Source organism: Nerophis lumbriciformis, linkage group LG02 (genome assembly GCF_033978685.3).
Source record: "Nerophis lumbriciformis linkage group LG02, RoL_Nlum_v2.1, whole genome shotgun sequence".
Classification (NCBI taxonomy): domain Eukaryota; kingdom Metazoa; phylum Chordata; class Actinopteri; order Syngnathiformes; family Syngnathidae; genus Nerophis; species Nerophis lumbriciformis.
The window spans coordinates 60,914,120-60,932,132 of NC_084549.2; the positions used below are offsets into that span (position 1 = coordinate 60,914,120).

Below are 18,013 nucleotides of genomic sequence, written 5' to 3' on the forward strand. Positions count from 1 at the left end.
AGTGAAAGGAACTTTGAATGATCCAGGACAATTGCATGCTCCCAACCTTGTGGGAACAGTTTGGAGCGGCCCCCTTCCTCTTCCAACATGACTGTGCACCAGTGCACAAAGCAAGGTCCATAAAGACATGGATGACAGAGTCCGGTGTGGATGAACTTGACTGGCCTGCACAGAGTCCTGACCTGAACCCGATAGAACAGTGTTTTTCAACCTTTTTTGAGCCAAGGCACATTTTTTTCATTGAAAAAATGCGGAGGCACACCACCAGCAGAAATCATTAAAAAACAAAACTCAGCGGAAGCCAATATTGACAATAAAAAGTCGCCGTCGCAATTGTTGGATATGACTTTAAAGCATAGCCAAGTATGCATCAATATAGCTCTTGTCTCAAAGTAGGTGTACTGTCACCACCTGTCACATCACGCCCTGACTTATTTTGACTTTTTTGCTGTTTTCCTGTGTGTAGTGTTTTAGTTCTTATCTTACGCTCCTATTTTGGTGGCTTTTTCTCTTTATTTGGTATTTTCCTGTAGCAGTTTCATGTCTTCCTTGACCACTATTCCCCACACCTGCTTTGTTTTAGCAATCAAGAATATTTCAGTTGTTTTTATCCTTCTTTGTGGGGACATTGTTGATTGTCATGTCATGTTCAGATGTACACTGTGGACGCCGTCTCTGCTCCACAGTAAGTCTTTGCTGTCGTCCAGCATTCTGTTTTTGTTTACTTTTTAGCCAGTTCAGTTTTAGTTTCGTTCTGCATAGCCTTCCCTAAGCTTCAATGCCTTTTCTTAGGGGCTCTCACCTTTTGTTTATTTTTGGTTTAAGCATTAGATACCTTTTTACCTGCACACTGCCTCCCGCTGTTTCCGACATCTACAAAGCAATTGCTGCTGCCACCTACTGATATGGAATAGTATATAACCCAAATAGGTGAAATTACATCATCTCCCACGGTATCTCACGGCACACTAGTGTGCCGCGGCACAGTGGTTGACAAACACTGCGATAGAACACCTTTGGGATGAATTAGAACGGGGACTGAGAGCCAGGCCTTCTCGACCAACATCAGGTGTGACCTCACCAATGTGCTTTTGGAAGAATGGTGGAAAATTCCTATAAACACACTCCGCAACCTTGTGGACAGCCTTCCCAGAAGAGTTGAAGCTGTAATAGCTGCAAAAGGTGGACCCACATCATTGTTCATATGTGAGTCAAGGCAGGTGGCCAAATACTTTTGGCAATATAGTGTATTTTGGCAGAGTTCTACCCTTTTTCCACATAATTTGATGCTTGACAGAGTTTGCAACCAAAGTCGTTTGAAAGTCTACTGAATTTATTTCACTCTGTAGATGGCAAATATGTGAGTAAGGCGAAATCATCAAGTACAGTATATACATGCGGACATTTGCAGACGGACGAGAAAAACATTCAACATTGAAACTGATCCTACAAGCAGAAATGAACAAAAAAGCTTTCGTAAACACAAAGAAAGCGTGAATAAAAATGGTGACCACTTATGAGGTTTAAAGAGCTTTTCAGTGCGTAAAAATGTCGCTCGCCTTTGTCTAAATGTCAGCCGGCAACAAAGTAAGCCAGTAATCCTCGCTGAAGATGTTTTTGTCCAAACAGCGGCGTCGCCCTTTACAGTAATCCCTCCTCCATCGCAGTTAATAGGTTCCGGCCCTGATCGTGATAAATTGAGTTATACATCCAATGTTTTCAAAGTTAGCATAAAAAAACTAAAAATGACACACTTTAGTCACCTTTACACTTGTTTAATCCAGTATTGTAATGCTGGCTGAGGCTGAGCCAATCAGCGGCCACGATACTGAGCAGCGCTCTCTGATTGGTTTGGTCTCACCTGGTGGCCAATGCTGCCGTAGTATTGATATTTTTTGTTCACCCTAACCTTTTTATGTTTAATTTAGGCCAAAAAAATGCAGCATATGCCTAAAAATATTTATATGTGATGGTAGAAGCGCGATGAGGCGAGGGACTGTATAAGGAACATTGATTTAAAATAGGGGGCTGAGGGGACAATTTGCCTGGATGGCAAAATTTTAGTAGAACTTAGTGGAAAATCATACAAAAATGGCATGAACCGGTTGTTTTTGTGCATGTGTGACACACTACATGGACGCCGAATTTGTTTAGGTAAGGTTTATTGCGACTTATCTTCATAATTTTAAAAGAAGCCAACGACTTAAGTGTTCGTTTTTAAATCTCACTGAAATTTGACGGCTTTAAAAGGCTGACCGGCACCTTTTAATTTAGGGGTGTCGCAGGAAAAAGTTCTTACTTTTTGTTCCACATTAGAAATGCTGAAAGCAATCCAATACAACAAAACATCTCAACTTTTCTTATGGGTAACAAATCAAATTACTATCTAATCCAGGGCCGAAAGCTAATTTTCTAAGCCCATATATGAGTACAGGCCCTCCTCATTCAATGCGTTTTCTTTATTTTCATGACTATTTACATTGTAGATTTGTCACTGAAGGCATCAAAACGATGAATGAACACATGTGGATTTACTGTATGTACTAACCAAAAAAAGGTGAAATTACTATTATATTTTAGTTTCTTCAAAATAGCCACCCTTTGCTCTGATTACTGCTTTGCACACTCTTGGCATTCTCTCGATGAGCTTCAAGAGGTAGTCACCTGAAATGGTTTTCACTTCACAGGTGTCATAGTTTTGATGCCTTCAGTGACAATCTCCATGAAAATAAAGAAAAACGCATTGAAATGAGAAGTTGTGTCCAAACTTTTGGCCTGTGCTGTATATATATATTTTTTTTATTTTTATTTTTAATATAATGGATATATAATTAATAATTATCATAATTGGTTATTAAGAGTATGTCAAAATTCGACCCCTACCTTGTTTACTTACTCCCGTGACAACCTTCAGGTTTTTTAATCAATCAAAAATATCAAGCAGCTAAAAAGCGTGTGGAGATAGTGTTTTGTATTTTTCCCATCATGCACTAATGGATTTAAATGGGTGTAATTTAGATTTTTTTAAGCTGATTGGACATTTTTTAAATAATATCCACAATTTTCAATGAGCAGGATGTGTTATGTGTGACCATGTTTGTTGAATTTTTCTGCTGGTTGAATTTGTTTTTCATGCACCATGGCTAGGGAAGATTGTTTGGATTGGGTCATATAAGTAAGTTTGGATTTATGTATAATTAATGGCTGTTGACTTGAGTTATTTTTGATGGCCAACAGATGGTGAGAAAATAACAGCTATCAGATTGTTGATTATTTATATATTGCATAAAAAAACACCGCTTATTGAACTTGTGCCGTCTCGCGGGGCAAATTGAAGTTTGGACACCCTCTAATCATATATCTCATTATCAACGAACGAATTGTATTTTTAGTATTTTCTGAAGCCTAAAAAAATGAGCTGTGTGCCAAAACATGTGGGCGTTTCTGTTTGAAATAAAGCTTTCTGTTTCTTTTTGGCGTACAGTAGACCCTCGCCTATTTGCAAATATATTTATTCTCATTTAATTGTAAACTATTTTGTTTTTAAATGTAAATTGTACAGAAAGAGGTCCGATGGCGCTATCTGCAGGGTAGGTAAAAGAGTGCTTCAGCTATAAATCTAGCAGGGGGCGCTGTTTCGCAAGTTAATTCACTCAACATTTTCCAGCAGGCGAATGCTTTGACAAGACGAGGACATTGTATACTTTATGCTTCGAAATTTTTTGTGCGGTTTCTCGCCATTTGTTTGGGATTTTTTTTGCAAACGGCGAGGATTTGTTATTGTAAATGATTAGTTTGTTTGCTGCTCGTTCAGTCATGTGACTACTGTAACATTGTGTCAGTGTAAAAAAACATATATATATATATATATATATATAAAGGAAAGTCGTTAAGTATTGGCGACTGGCCCACTTGGTTTGACTTTTGGCTTCTTGTCTCTGTCAGGGCGGTGTCGTGTCTAAGCCTTCCTCCATCGGATGGCGGAGAAAATAGCGTGCAGGAAGTAGAGAAGCGTGGCCACGTAGGACATCACCTGGAGACACACATGGATCACAGCCCCCGGGCTGGTCAGTACCGAACCAACAGAATGAAAAATGATAGATTATGTAACATAACTGTGGTTCTTAACATAAACGACTAGCTAAGGTAGTTTACGGTCTCAGTGTTTCTTAACCATAGGTCCGGGGCCAAAAAATATCTGTTTCTCAACCGCAGCGGTACTCAGTTGTAATGCACTTTTCCACCACTTGTGGCAGTAATGACAATATCAAATAGACAGAAGAAGTATGGAGCTTAAAGTCATAGAGAAGTTTCTTAAGCGCAAGAATTATGAAGTGAAGCTGTTTTTTTTTGTTTGCACTTGAATTTTATCGACAACATACATATTATATAGCATACTTGCCAACCTTGAGACCTCCAATTTCGAGAGGTGGGGGCGTGGTCGGGGGTGGGGCGGGGCGTGGTTGAGGGCGTGGTTAAGAGGGGAGGAGTATATTGACAGCTAGAATTCACCAAGTCAAGTATTTCATACATATATATATATATAGATATAGATATCTACATCCTGAAAATATGCAAACAAAACTGTGTTTAGATAATTGATACTTCAAACTTGCATAAATAAATATTAAGGAATATAACATAACTAGGCTTCTGAGAGTTTCAAAATGTAATGAATAAAATGCTAAAGTTGTTGATAAACAAGCAATTATTTTAATAATTAAATATGGTCATTTTAAATGAATTATTATGATAATTTAAAATCAATTATTTCAAATATGTTTATTTTAATGTATAATTCTATGGCTGGATGTAATAAGGAGTCAGGAAAAAATACAAATAAAAATACAATTAATTTTGATGTTTTTAGCAAAATATAGTAAACATGTATTTAGTTGTTTTTTTAAAATTAATAAATGTATTTATTTTTAGGTAAGATAAACATAATAAGACAATTTATCTCTTTAGTTCTTGTCACCCTGTGGTCCTCCCGTCATGAAAAAAGGCTGTCCTCACTCAGGTCCGCATGGAGCTAGAGGGGGCGTGGCTTCTAGCTCCGGCTGAAAATCGGGAGATTTTCGGGAGAATATTTGTCCCGGGAGGTTTTCGGGAGAGGCGCTGAATTTCGGGAGTCTCCCGGAAAATTCGGGAGGGTTGGCAAGTATGTTATATAGCAATATAATTAATAATTTAGTTAAAATCCATGTATTTTAACACTGTGTAATTGTATGTAAATCCATACATACAATTCAGTCATTTCTTTTATTTTGATTAGTATTTATTTTTATAATCAGCTTGGCCTAAGCCTTGATAATATTTGTGATTAACACATAACACATGCTTTCATATCATTTAACAAGGTGGATCCTGTTAAACTGTAAGTAGGTTAGATATAATTATTGAATACGAATAAAATCAAGAGTAAGATTACTAATTAAGTGTTGTGAAGTGAAGTGAATTATATAGCGCTTTTTCTCTAGTGACTCAAAGTGCTTTTACATAGTGAAACCCAATATCTAAGTTACATTTAAACCAGTGTGGGTGGCACTGGGAGCAGGTGGTTAAAGTGTCTTGCCCAAGGACACAACGGCAGTGACTAGGATGGCGGAAGCGGGGATCGAACCTGGAACCCTCAAGTTGCTGGCACGGCCACTCTACCAACCGAGCTATACCGCCCCAATTGTGTTAATATTTAAGTGGGGGCCCGTGATCCAAAAAAAAAAAAAAAAAGGTTAAGAACCTATGGTGTAGTTTATACGGTTTTTATTCTAACTGTAAAAAGAATCAGTCGAATTTACAGTTAAAAACTGTCAGCTCAGTCGCCAGAATTTTATCGTAAAAAAAACAAACTGTAGGGCTGTTTTTCAATTCAAAGTAATGCATTGTAAAAACATTGACCGTGTGGATTAGACTGTAAAAGAAAAAGAAAAAAATCACTGAAGTGTTGGCATTTTACTGTAAAAATAACAAAGGTATTGTTTTTCAATGGACATAAATTAAGTGTAAAAAACACAGTAACATTTATAGTAAAAAAAAAATGGAAGCTCAGTCACTAGAAATTTCTTGTAAAAGAAAAAAACAGTGGTAACGTTTTTCCGTTTACAGTAATGCACTGTAAAAACATACACAACAGATATTACTGTAAAAAAATAAAAACTGGCTGCTCAGTCACCAGAATTTTACCGTAAAAATAACACAAATATATTTTTTCCGGTGTAAAAACCACCGTAAATTTTACTTTAAAAAAAAAACACAAATGTTTTTTTTTTCGGTGTAAAAACCACCATAAATTTTACTGTAAAAAAAAAAAAAAACAACTGACAGCTCAGACGCCAAAATTTTCCTGTAAAGAAAAAACAGTGGTGCTGTTTTTCTGTTAAAAGTAATGCGCTAAAAAAATTATTGTAGTTTTTCAGTTAATAGACAAACTGGCAGCTCAGTCCCCAGAATTTTACTGTTCAATTTGCAGTAATTCAGTGTAAAAACCACTGTATATTTTACGATGTATGTACTGTGTATATATACTGTATATATATATATTTATATATATATATATATATAGTTACATGCATATAAATATATTTACATGCATATATGGTGGTTAGAGTATCCGCCCTGAGATCGGTAGGTAGTGAGTTCAAACCCCGGCCGAGTCATACCAAAGACTATAAAAATGGGACCCATTACCTCCCTGCTTGACACTCAGCATCAAGGGTTGGAATTGGGGGATAAATCACCATAAATAATTCCTGGGCGCGGCCACCGCTGCTGCTCACTGCTCCCCTCACCTCCCAGGGGGTGATCAAGGGTGATGGGTCAAATGCAGAAAATAATTTCGCCACACCTAGTGTGTGTGTGTGTGTGTGTGTGTGACTATCATTGGTACTTGTATTTATATATATATATGTATATATATATATATATTATTATTTTTTATTTTTTTTTATTCAAAAAAAAAAATTTATGAATTGAGGCTCAAAAATTATGAATTGATATAGAATCGGAATAAATAAAAAAAACGGGATTGGGATGTGAATCCATTTTTTTGATCAACCCTAGTATCTGTTTGCCGACAAGTGTGTATTCTCGTGTACTATTTAAGAGTACATGTATGTGTGTGTTTAATGCGTACATTTATGTATATTTGTGTGTGTGTGTGTGAGACATCTCACCACAGCGGCGATGTCCAGCCGGTAGATTTTGAGCGCTTCCCCAGTCAGTGCCAGCTGGAGCACGGTGCCCCCGGAGAGAATGGTCACCCCCCACCCTTTGAGCACCGTTATGTAGGCCAGATCCACCGAGGCGCTCAGGTAGAAGACCGCCGCCAAGAAGTGGTAGCCAACATCCTGAGGGAGAGAAACGTTATTCATTAAATGTATTATTATGTTTATTTGTCCGCAAACAAACATGTTTGGAATCAGTCCATTTTCTGCTTTCCCAGGTTTCTCGAATGCAACATGAGTGACAGTGAATGTGCTCTATCTAACTTAGGGGAGGGCTGTGGCGTATCCAACCGGCCAATCAGCATGCTGGTGGGCGTGTCTCACCAAGGCGGGCCAGATGCTGCTCTGATTGGCGCCGCAGAGGAAGAGGAAGAACCAGAGCGTGGTGAAGACGAAGCAGAAGATCGACACGAACATCACCCAGCCCAGAGGGTTGTCCGGGAGGACGCGGGTGGACGCCACCAGGATCCACACCAGACCCCCAAACACCTGCAAGGGGGCGGAGTCACACAGGTCAGGATCACGTATCGAACACTGGACAGGGGCTGCTATTCCCCGAAATTTGAAAGTTGTTTTTTTGACCACGTGGTCCATTTATTAAAAAGTATATCGCACTACACAGCAGTGACAGAAGCCATGTTGTAATCATGAGCAAATTGCTTAGTCAGCATTAATAGCCTGATGAGTGTGTATAGTACTACACTTGTGAACACGCAGAGGTAGATAAAGCCACTATGTGTTGACCACTCACAATACTTGGATTGTAGCTACTGCCATCTTGGGGAGTTAGTGGGAAAAATACTGTTAGAGGTTGCCTACAGCCACAGTGTTTACTGCCAATTTAACTTGGGGCCAATTGGAGACCCAACCAGTTATTAGCTTTTGTAGACCTCCTAATTAGAGTTGTTAACGAAAGCATTTACCATAGATCACATTTTAGAAATACTATGAAAAAAAAAAAGTGGAATAGAAGAGCAAACAGGTGTAATGTAGAGAGACAATTGTGCAATATTGACTAATAACACATAGCTGCCATGCAGGCAGTTTTTTACTTTTAAGCTCCAACCATCCATTCATCCATTTTCTACCGCTTATTCCCTTTGGGGTCGCGGGGGGCGCTGGAGCCTATCTCAGCTACAATCGGACGGAAGGCGGGGTACACCCTGGACAAGTCGCCACCTCATCGCAGTACTTTTAAGCTGTCGTTGCTAAAAAAAATTAAAAAATATTAAAAAAAGAAAAAATTTACGAGTCAAAATCGTTGTTATAAATTATTGACCGTTTCAAGGCTCCAATCACTTCTCATCAAATACTCCACTTTGAAATATTTTTTGGGAAAAATATTGTGTATTTTGTGTTTACCATATGAATAAAACACAATTTTCTTTGACAATAAAAGCATAAAACATAAGATAACATTATAATAAAAATGTATAATCGACTGATAGATCTGAAGTTGATCTAGCAATTTAAGCGTTAAAGGTAATAAATAATATATATTGATATGACTTATTTTTAATAGGGATGTCCGATAATGGCTTTTTGCTGATATCCGATATTCCGATATTGTCCAACTCTTTAATTACCGATACCGATATCAACCGATACCAATATCAACCGATATATGCAGTCGTGGAATTAACACATTATTATGCCTAATTTGGACAACCAGGTATGGTGAAGATAAGGTAAAATTAATAAATTAAGATAAATAAATTAAAAACATTTTCTTGAATAAAAAATAAAGTAAAACAATATAAAAACAGTTACATAGAAACTAGTAATTAATGAAAATGAGTAAAATTAACTGTTAAAGGTTAGTACTATTAGTGGACCAGCAGCACGCACAATCATGTGTGCTTACGGACTGTATCCCTTGCAGACTGTATTGATATATATTGATATATAATGTAGGAACCAGAATATTAATAACAGAAAGAAACAACCCTTTTGTGTGAATGAGTGCAAATGGGGGAGGGAGTTTTTTTGGGTTGGTGCACTAATTGTAAGTGTATCTTGTGTTTTTTATGTTGATTTAATAAAAAAACAAAAACAATACCGATAATAAAAAAAAACGATACCGATAATTTCCGATATTACATTTTAACGCATTTATCGGCCGATAATATCGGACATCTCTAATTTTTAACCATTCTATAAGTGTGGTCGATTTGGATTTGGACCTTAAGTCGTTTTTTTTATATATATAAACTGTCATTGTCCAAAAAATAATTAACCAAAATCAATGTTGTTATGAATTATGGGCTTATTTAAGGCTCCAATTACTTCAGATTAAATATGAATAACAGAATTTTGGGGGGTAAATAGTGCATATTTTGTGTTTTTGTCTTAAAAAACAGGGGTTTTTTGTTTGACAAAAAAGGGCAAAAATATACAAAAACTTTTATGTCAGTGAATAGATCGTAAATTGATCTATTAATCTATAAATATTTAAGCGTTGAAAGTTTAAAAAAAAAAAATATATATATATATATACGACTTGTTTTAAACACTTTATTGACTGAAACTAGAGATGTCCGATAATAGCTTTCTTGCCGATATTCCGATATTGTCCAACTCTTAATTACCAATTCCGATATCAATCGATACCGATATATACAGTCGTGGAATTAACACATTATTATGCCTAATTTTGTTGTGATGCCCCGCTGGATGCATTAAACAATGTAACAAGGTTTTCCCAAAATAAATCAACTCAAGTTATGGAAAAAAAATGCCAACATGGCACTGCCATATTTATTATTGAAGTCACAAAGTGCATAATTTTTTTTTAACATGCCTCAAAACAGCAGCTTGGAATTTGGGACATGCTCTCCCTGAGAGAGCATGAGGAGGTTGAAGGGGGCGGGGTTGAGGTAGGGGGTATCGGGGGGTGTATATTGTAGCGTCCCGCAAGAGTTAGTGCTGCAAGGGGTTCTGGGTATTTGTTCTGTTGTGTTTATGTTGTGTTACGGTGCGGATGTTCTCCCGAAATGTGTTTGTCATTCTTGTTTGGTGTGGGCTCACAGTGTGGCGCATATTTGTAACAGTGTTGAAGTTGTTTATACGGCCACCCTCAGTGTGACCTGTATGGCTGTTGACCAAGTATGGCTTGCATTCACTTGTGTGTGTGAAAAGCCGTAGATATTATGTGATTGGGCTGGGACGCAAAGGAGGTGCCTTAAAGGTTTATTGGCGTTCTGTCCTTCTCCCTACGTCCGTGTACACAGCGGCGTTTTAAAAAGTCATGAATTTTACTTTTTGAAACCGATACCGATAATTTTGAAACCGATACCGATAATTTACGATATTACATTTTAAAGCATTTATCAGCCGATAATATCGGCAGTCCCTAACTGAAACCCTTTTGGGTCCCCGGGACCTTTAACAGTCACCAAAATTGAGGCTAGTGCTATTGGTTACAATAAATATTGTATTAGTTTTCAAAATGAAAACTATCTAACTGGCCCCTGCATGCTGAATTTCAACTTACTGAATCATTTCGGGTCGTATCGTTCTAAAACACAAATTCTGAATCGAATCAAAGTTAAAACGAAACGTCACACCCCGAGTAAATTGGTTTTGAAAATGAAAAATATCAAAATGGCCCCAGCATGCCTTGATTTTTCAGTATGTGGCCCTCAGTGGAAAAAGTTTGGACGCCCCTTACACAAATACATTGCATCCTGAAAGTATTCACTTTTTCCACATTTTGTTATGTTACAGCTTTATTCCAAAATATATTTATTTTTTTGTCCTAAAAATTCTACACAAAATACCCCATAATGACCATGTGAAAAAAAATAAAATAGAATTTGCAAATTTATTAAAAAAACAAACAAAAAAACATGTACATAAGTGGTCAGGGCGGTGACCAAGAACCCGATGGTCACTCTGTCAGAGCTACAGCATTCCTCTGTGGAGAGAGAAGAACCTTCCGGAAGGACAACCATCTCTGCAGCAATCCACCAATCAGGCCTGTATGGTAGAGTGGCCAGACTGAAGCCATTTCTTAGTTTTAAGTTTCCCAAAATGCACCTGAAAGACTCTCAGACCATGAGAATCAAAATTCTCTGGTCTGATGAGACAAAGATTGAACTCATTGGCGTAAAACCAAGCACCGCTCATCAAAAGGTCAAATAGCATCCCTACAGTGAAGCATGAAGGTGGCAGCATCATGCTGTGGAGGATGGTTTTCAGCAGTAGGAACTGTGAGACAATTTAAGATAGAAGGAAATATGAATGCAACAATGTACAGAGACATCCTGGATGAAAACCAATGCTTCCCATCCAACCTGATGGAGCTTGAGAGGTGCTGCAAAGAGGAATGGGCGAAACTGCCCACAGATGAGGCTGTAATTGCCGCCAAATGTGCATCAACAAAGTAATGAGCAAAGGGTCTGAATACTTATGTACATGTGATTTTTCACTTTTTCATTTTAAATACATTTGCAAAATTTAAATTTTCACATTGTCATAATGGGGTATTATGTGTAGAATTGAGGATAAAAAAAATTATGTATTCCATTAAATGTGGAAAAAGTGAAGCGTTGTGAATACTTTCCGTATGCACTATATAAGTAGATAATAGCAGCCATGCTAAGCAACGTGCCTGCGTGGCAGCCATCTTACTGGGGGCTGCTTTCCCATCTAATGTGATGCAATACAATGAAAAAAATCAATCATAACTTGCTTATTTCTTAATGCAGTTTGCTTTGTCAACATTAAATAATGTGCTAGTATTTAAAAAAAAATTTAGTATTAAAAAAAACTTTCAGTATTTAGTAATAAAACACAATATTGGATTTTTTTGTAATTTAATTTTATGATTTGTTGCAAACTAGAGATGTCCGATAATATCGGAGTGCTGATATTATCAGCCGATAAATGCTTTAAAATGTAATATCGGAAATTATCGGTATCTGTTTCAAAAATATTATTATTATTTTTTATTTTTTTGTCCTGTCCAGCTTCTAAGGCAAATTATATAGTTGATGTAGACGCCCATATCGGCTGTTCAGATTGAGCCTAGTTTATAATTTCCTGTTATACAGTATGCCAGGCAGTCTTGCACTAAATGAGGACTATGTTATTGTTTACTTTATTACTCTAGTATACTCTGGACTGAAGCTGTCTGCCTTCATTGTTTTTGTCGCTGTTGTTTTGAGGCATGTTTAAAAAAAATACAAAATAATGCACTTTGTGAAAGTCAAAGTATAGTACTTCCCATAGTTGTAGTGGGTATCAGGATTATCTCAGGGAGAGCATGTCCCAAATTCCAAGCTGCTGTTTTGAGGCATGTTAAAAAAAATAATGCACTTTGTGACTTCAATAATAAATATGGCAGTGCCATGTTGGCACTTTTTTCCATAACTTGAGTTTATTTTGGAAAACCTTGTTACATTGTTTAATGCATCCAGCGGGGCATCACAACAAAATTAGGCATGATAATGTGTTAATTCCACGACTGTATATATCGGTATCGGTTGATATTGGAATCGGTAATTAAGAGTTGGACATTATCGGAATGTTGGATATCGGCAAAAAAGCCATTATCGGACATCTCTATTGCAAACGTATGGCGTATTTTACAAATGTATGCATCACAATGTACCAACATTGTATTTATTACGTTATTGCGATGATTTCTCAAAATTATACAATATATTGTCTTTTAAAGGCCTACTGAAACCCACTACTACCGACCACGCAGTCTGATAGTTTATATATCAATGATGAAATCTTAACATTGCAACACATGCCAATACGGCCGGTTAGCTTACTAAAGTGCAATTTTTAATTTCGCGCAAAATATCCTGCTGAAAACGTCTCGGTATGATGACGTCAGCGCGTGATGTAACGGATTGTAGAGGACATTTTGGGACAGCATGGTGGCCAGCTATTAAGTCGTCTGTTTTCATCGCAAGATTCCACAGTATTCTGGACATCTGTGTTGGGGAATCTTTTGCAATTTGTTCAATGAACAATGGAGACAGCAAAGAAGAAAGCTGTAGGTGGGAAGCGGTGTATTGCGGGCGGCTGCAGCAACACAAACACAGCCGGTGTTTCATTGTTTACATTCCCGGAAGATGACAGTCAAGCTTTACCATTGGCCTGTGGAGAACTGGGACAACAGGAGGACTTTGAGTTGGATATGCAGACGCGGTACCGTGAGTACGCATGCAGCTGCGGCTTCCAAACATTTGATCGCTTGCCCGTACGTGCGTGCCGCGATGTGCATGTCACGTACGTAACTTTGGGGAAATATATGTGCTGTATGAACTTTGGGGAGGTGAACGGTACTTTGGGCTGTGGGATTGAGTGTGTTGTGCAGGTGTTTGAGTTGTATTGGCGGGTTATATGGACGGGAGGGGGGAAGGGGTTTGTTATGCGGGATTAATTTGTGGCATATTAAATATAAGCCTGGTTGTGTTGTGGCTAATAGAGTATATATATGTCTTGTGTTTATTTACTGTTTTAGTCATTCCCAGCTGAATATCAGGTCCCACCCGCCTCTCACAGCATCTTCCCTATCTGAATCGCTCCCACTGCCCTCTAGTCCTTCACTCTCACTTTCCTCATCCACAAATCTTTCATCCTCACTCAAATTAATGGGGAAATCGTCGCTTTCTCGGTCCGAATCTCTCTCGCTGCTGGTGGCCATGATTGTAAACAATGTGCGGATGTGAGGAGCTCCACAACCTGCGACGTCACGCTACTCGTCTTCTACTTCCGGTACAGGCAAGGCTTTTTTATCAGCGACCAAAAGTTGCGAACTTTATCGTCGATGTTCTCTACTAAATCCTTTCAGCAAAAATATGGCAATATCGCGAAATGATCAAGTATGACACATAGAATGGACCTGCTATCCCCGTTTAAATAAGAAAATCGCATTTCAGTAGGCCTTTAACATTAGCCTTTTTTGATAAATAATTACAAAAAATGTAATATATTAAAACAAAAATAATAAAATAAAAAATAGGAACAGAAAGAAAAAAATAATAATGGTAGTACAAAAACCTTCCCATTGTTCAGGCATTCTTCTTGTTGTCTTTGTTTCCATGGCGCTGAAAGGGGCTTGTCATATGTGGTTATATCTAAGGTATCTACGGTTACAGGGACTTAAACTGAGATGATGTCACAAACGTTGTGTGAAATAGGAGTTGTGGCTCTTTAAAACGACAGCATCCCCTTTTGAAATAGAACACACACACGAGGACGCTCTGGTCTGGGTTTGTTTCTTTTTAGTCATCTCCCTCCTCCTTGGACAAACATTGCCCCTGAAAGAGCCTTGGAATGAAGTCAACACAAACACACGGTGTTGTAACACGATATGAAGAATATAGTCCTGAAATGTTGAATTAAAAAAAAAAAAAATAGCTTGATTTCAAACAGAAAGACACCATTGTTGGCACAGTGGATGACACCTGCACAGGTCCTGGTCATGTGACCCCGCATTCATCCAATCAGCTCTCAGGGAACCAAGGCGACAACGCAGCATTCTCACAGCACATCCAACACCTCCAGTTGTATAAGATTTACCGTTCCATATGATTACAATTGCCATTATAGAACATAAAAATAAAGAAATAAGTATGAGTTAGCGAGAACTGGAGGTACATCTGGCCTATTTAGCAACATAAGAAGGTCAAAATGTTAATAAAAGCTTTAAATATGATACAACCACAATAATAGACATATTGTTAAGATAATATTACAGTTAGAGATGTCCGATAATGGCTTTTTTGCCGATATTCCGATATTGTCCAACTCTTAATTACCGATTCCGATATCAACCGATACCGATACATACAGTCGTGGAATTAACACATTATTATGCCTAATTTTGTTGTGATGTAAAAACAATGTAACAAGGTTTTCCAAAATAAATCAACTCAAGTTATGGAAAAAAATGCCAACATGGCACTGCCATATTTATTATTGAAGTCACAAAGTGCATTATTTTTTTTAACATGCCTCAAAACAGCAGCTTGGAATTTGGGACGTGCTCTCCCTGAGAGAGCATGAGGAGGTTGAGGTGGGGGTGAGTGGGTGGGTAGGGGGTAGCGGGGGGGTGTATATTGTAGCGTCCCGGAAGAGTTAGTGCTGCAAGGGCTTCTGGGTATTTGTTCTGTTGTGTTTATGTTGCGTTACGGTGCGGATGTTCTCCCGAAATGTGTTTGTCATTCTTGTTTGGTGTGGGTTCACAGTGTAGCGCATATTTGTAACAGTGTTAAAGTTGTTTATACGGCCACCCTCAGTGTGACCTGTATGGCTGTTGAACCCACACCAAACAAGAATGTTTGGTGTGGGTTGCATTCACTTATGTGTGTGAAAAGCCGTAGATATTATGTGATTGGGCCGGCACACAAATGCAGTGCCTTTAAGACACGCCCCTAATATTGTTGTCTGGGTGGAAATCGGGAGAAATTCGGGAGAATGGTTGCCCCGGGAGATTTTCGGGAGGGGCACTGAAATTCGGGAGTCTCCCGGAAAAATCGGGAGCGTTGGCAAGTCGTACTTCTCCCTACGTCCGTATACGACTCCGTACAGCGGCGTTTTAAAAAGTCATACATTTTTCTTTTTGAAACCGATACCGATAATTTCCGATATTACATTTTAAAGCATTTATCGTACTTTTATAATAAAAGTACTGTAATTAGAGATGTCCGATAATATCGGACATCTCCAATTACAGTACTTTTATTTTGTACAGAGTACCTAATGAAATGGTCAGTATAAGATGTCTTCCTGTGGTCCTTATCAAGTAGCAGATATTTCAATACATAAAAAGTCCCGTATTAGACTACTTTTAACACTGACTGATGGATAGAGCTCAAGACTTTATTTCAAGATGTGTAGCGAAGACTGCTTGTTTTATTTATTTTTTTATTTTATTTTTTTTATACAAAGCGGTGGGTGCATATTCGGTAGAGTCCCGAACCGATATTGATAGTGTATATTGGTACGATATCAGAAAAAAAATCAGATGATATCGTCTTGCATGTAAAATGTCCGATACAAGCCGTCCTGCAGCGCGTTTACTTGTGCAAAGCTGAACAGCCAGTTAACATCTTAATGTACTCCAATACACAAATATGTTTTTTTCTATTGTACAAAAAAAGGTAAACATGGTAGACTATAGACTACTAGGACCGAGCAGCTGCACAACAGCTAAGCACAAAATAGCACTCAAGCTAGACATAATATTAATTGAAAACAGCACATTTATCAAAGAATGAGTATCAAATGGTTATAGTTGCATATTACTTACACATACAAAGTCTCCAAGGCATATTAGAATGTATCCAGTAACAAGTGTGTTTGCATCATTCAAAAGCCTAATTTTGTGAATGCCACAAGGCATTCATAAACTTCATGAATTATTTTTGCCAATAGGTGTCGCCTTTTTCTCGTATTTATAAAAATAAAAAGGTAAACATAGTAGCATATAGGCTACAAGCAGCTACACAACATTTAAGCACACAATAGCACACAAGCTCGACATACTCTATATAATAATTGGAAACAGCACATTACTTACACATACAAAGGCATATTAGGAAGTATCCAGTAACAAATGTGTCCGCATCATTCAACTTACTGTGTTATGAGCTCAATTCCCTTTATGAATTATTTTTTGCCAATAGGTGTCGCCTTTTCTCGTATAAAAAAAAAAAAAAGTAAACATGGTAGGATGTAGGTTACTAGGACCTAGCAACTACGCAACAGCTAAGCACACAACAGCACACAAGCTAGACATGCATAATAATATTGTAAACAGCACATTTTTCAATAAAAACAAGTATCAAATGATTATAGTTGCATATTACTTACACATACAAAGACTCCAAGGCATATTAAAAGGTATCCAGTAACAAACGTGTCCGCATAATTCAACTTACTGCGTCATGAGCTTAATTAACTTAATGTATTATTTTTTGCTAATAGGTGTGGCCTTTTCTCGTATTAAATTTTTTTTTTTTTTTAAGTAAACATGGTAGGATATAGGTTACTACACAACAGCTCATCACACAAACTAGATATGCATACAAATAATTGAAAACAGCACATTTGTCAATAAAAACAAGTATCTAATTATTATAGTTGCATATTACTTACATATACAAAGTATCCAGTAACAAATGTGTCCGCATCATTCAACTTACTGCGTCATTAGCTTAATTAACTTAATTTATTTTTTTTGCTGATAGGTGTCGTCTTTTCTCGTATTTAAAACAAAAAAAGTAAACATGGTAGACTAGACTATTACTGCTACACAACAGCTGGTAACATAATTACACACGAGCTAGACATACATAATGATAATTGGAAACGGCACATTGGTCAACATAAACAAGTATCAAATATTTATAGCCGCATAGTCACTAAGGCAGAAGCGTATTAGAAAGTATCCAGTAGCAAACGTGTCCGCATCGTTCAACGTACTCTGTTGTGAGCTTAATGAATTCTAGTGGTCACGAGGTGTCACCATAAAAAGCAATTGCCACTCCACTCCAACTTAAAGACAGCATAAGTCCATTTCAGACAGTTAATAAATGGGTTAATTTTTTAATACCTGTATCACTTGACCAAACCTTTTATTAAATTCGACACTAAAAGTGTGTATTATTTCTGCTGATATTGTACCGGATCACTATTGGTATCGGCCAGTGCTCAAGGCTGCGATGTGTCCGCATCCTTCAACTTACTCTGTTATGAGCTTAATGAATTAGAGTGGTCACGAGGTGTCAACTATAAAAAGCAATTACCACTCCACTCCAACTTAA

General features: G+C 37.6%; 1 protein-coding gene across 1 annotated transcript in view; it reads right to left on the bottom strand.

Annotated features, from left to right (window-relative positions):
• Positions 1-2,959: 2,959 nt before the first annotated feature.
• The window catches only part of LOC133609996 (myelin and lymphocyte protein-like), a 29,055-nt gene continuing 14,001 nt past the window's right edge, over positions 2,960-18,013 (bottom strand). The window contains exons 2-4 of the mRNA XM_061966053.1: positions 7,548-7,712; positions 7,173-7,346; positions 2,960-4,033 (exon numbers count right to left, since the gene is read on the bottom strand). Of these exons, the coding sequence (XP_061822037.1) occupies positions 3,959-4,033; positions 7,173-7,346; positions 7,548-7,712 (414 nt within the window). The 3' untranslated portion in view covers positions 2,960-3,958. The remainder of the gene's footprint in view (positions 4,034-7,172; positions 7,347-7,547; positions 7,713-18,013) is intronic.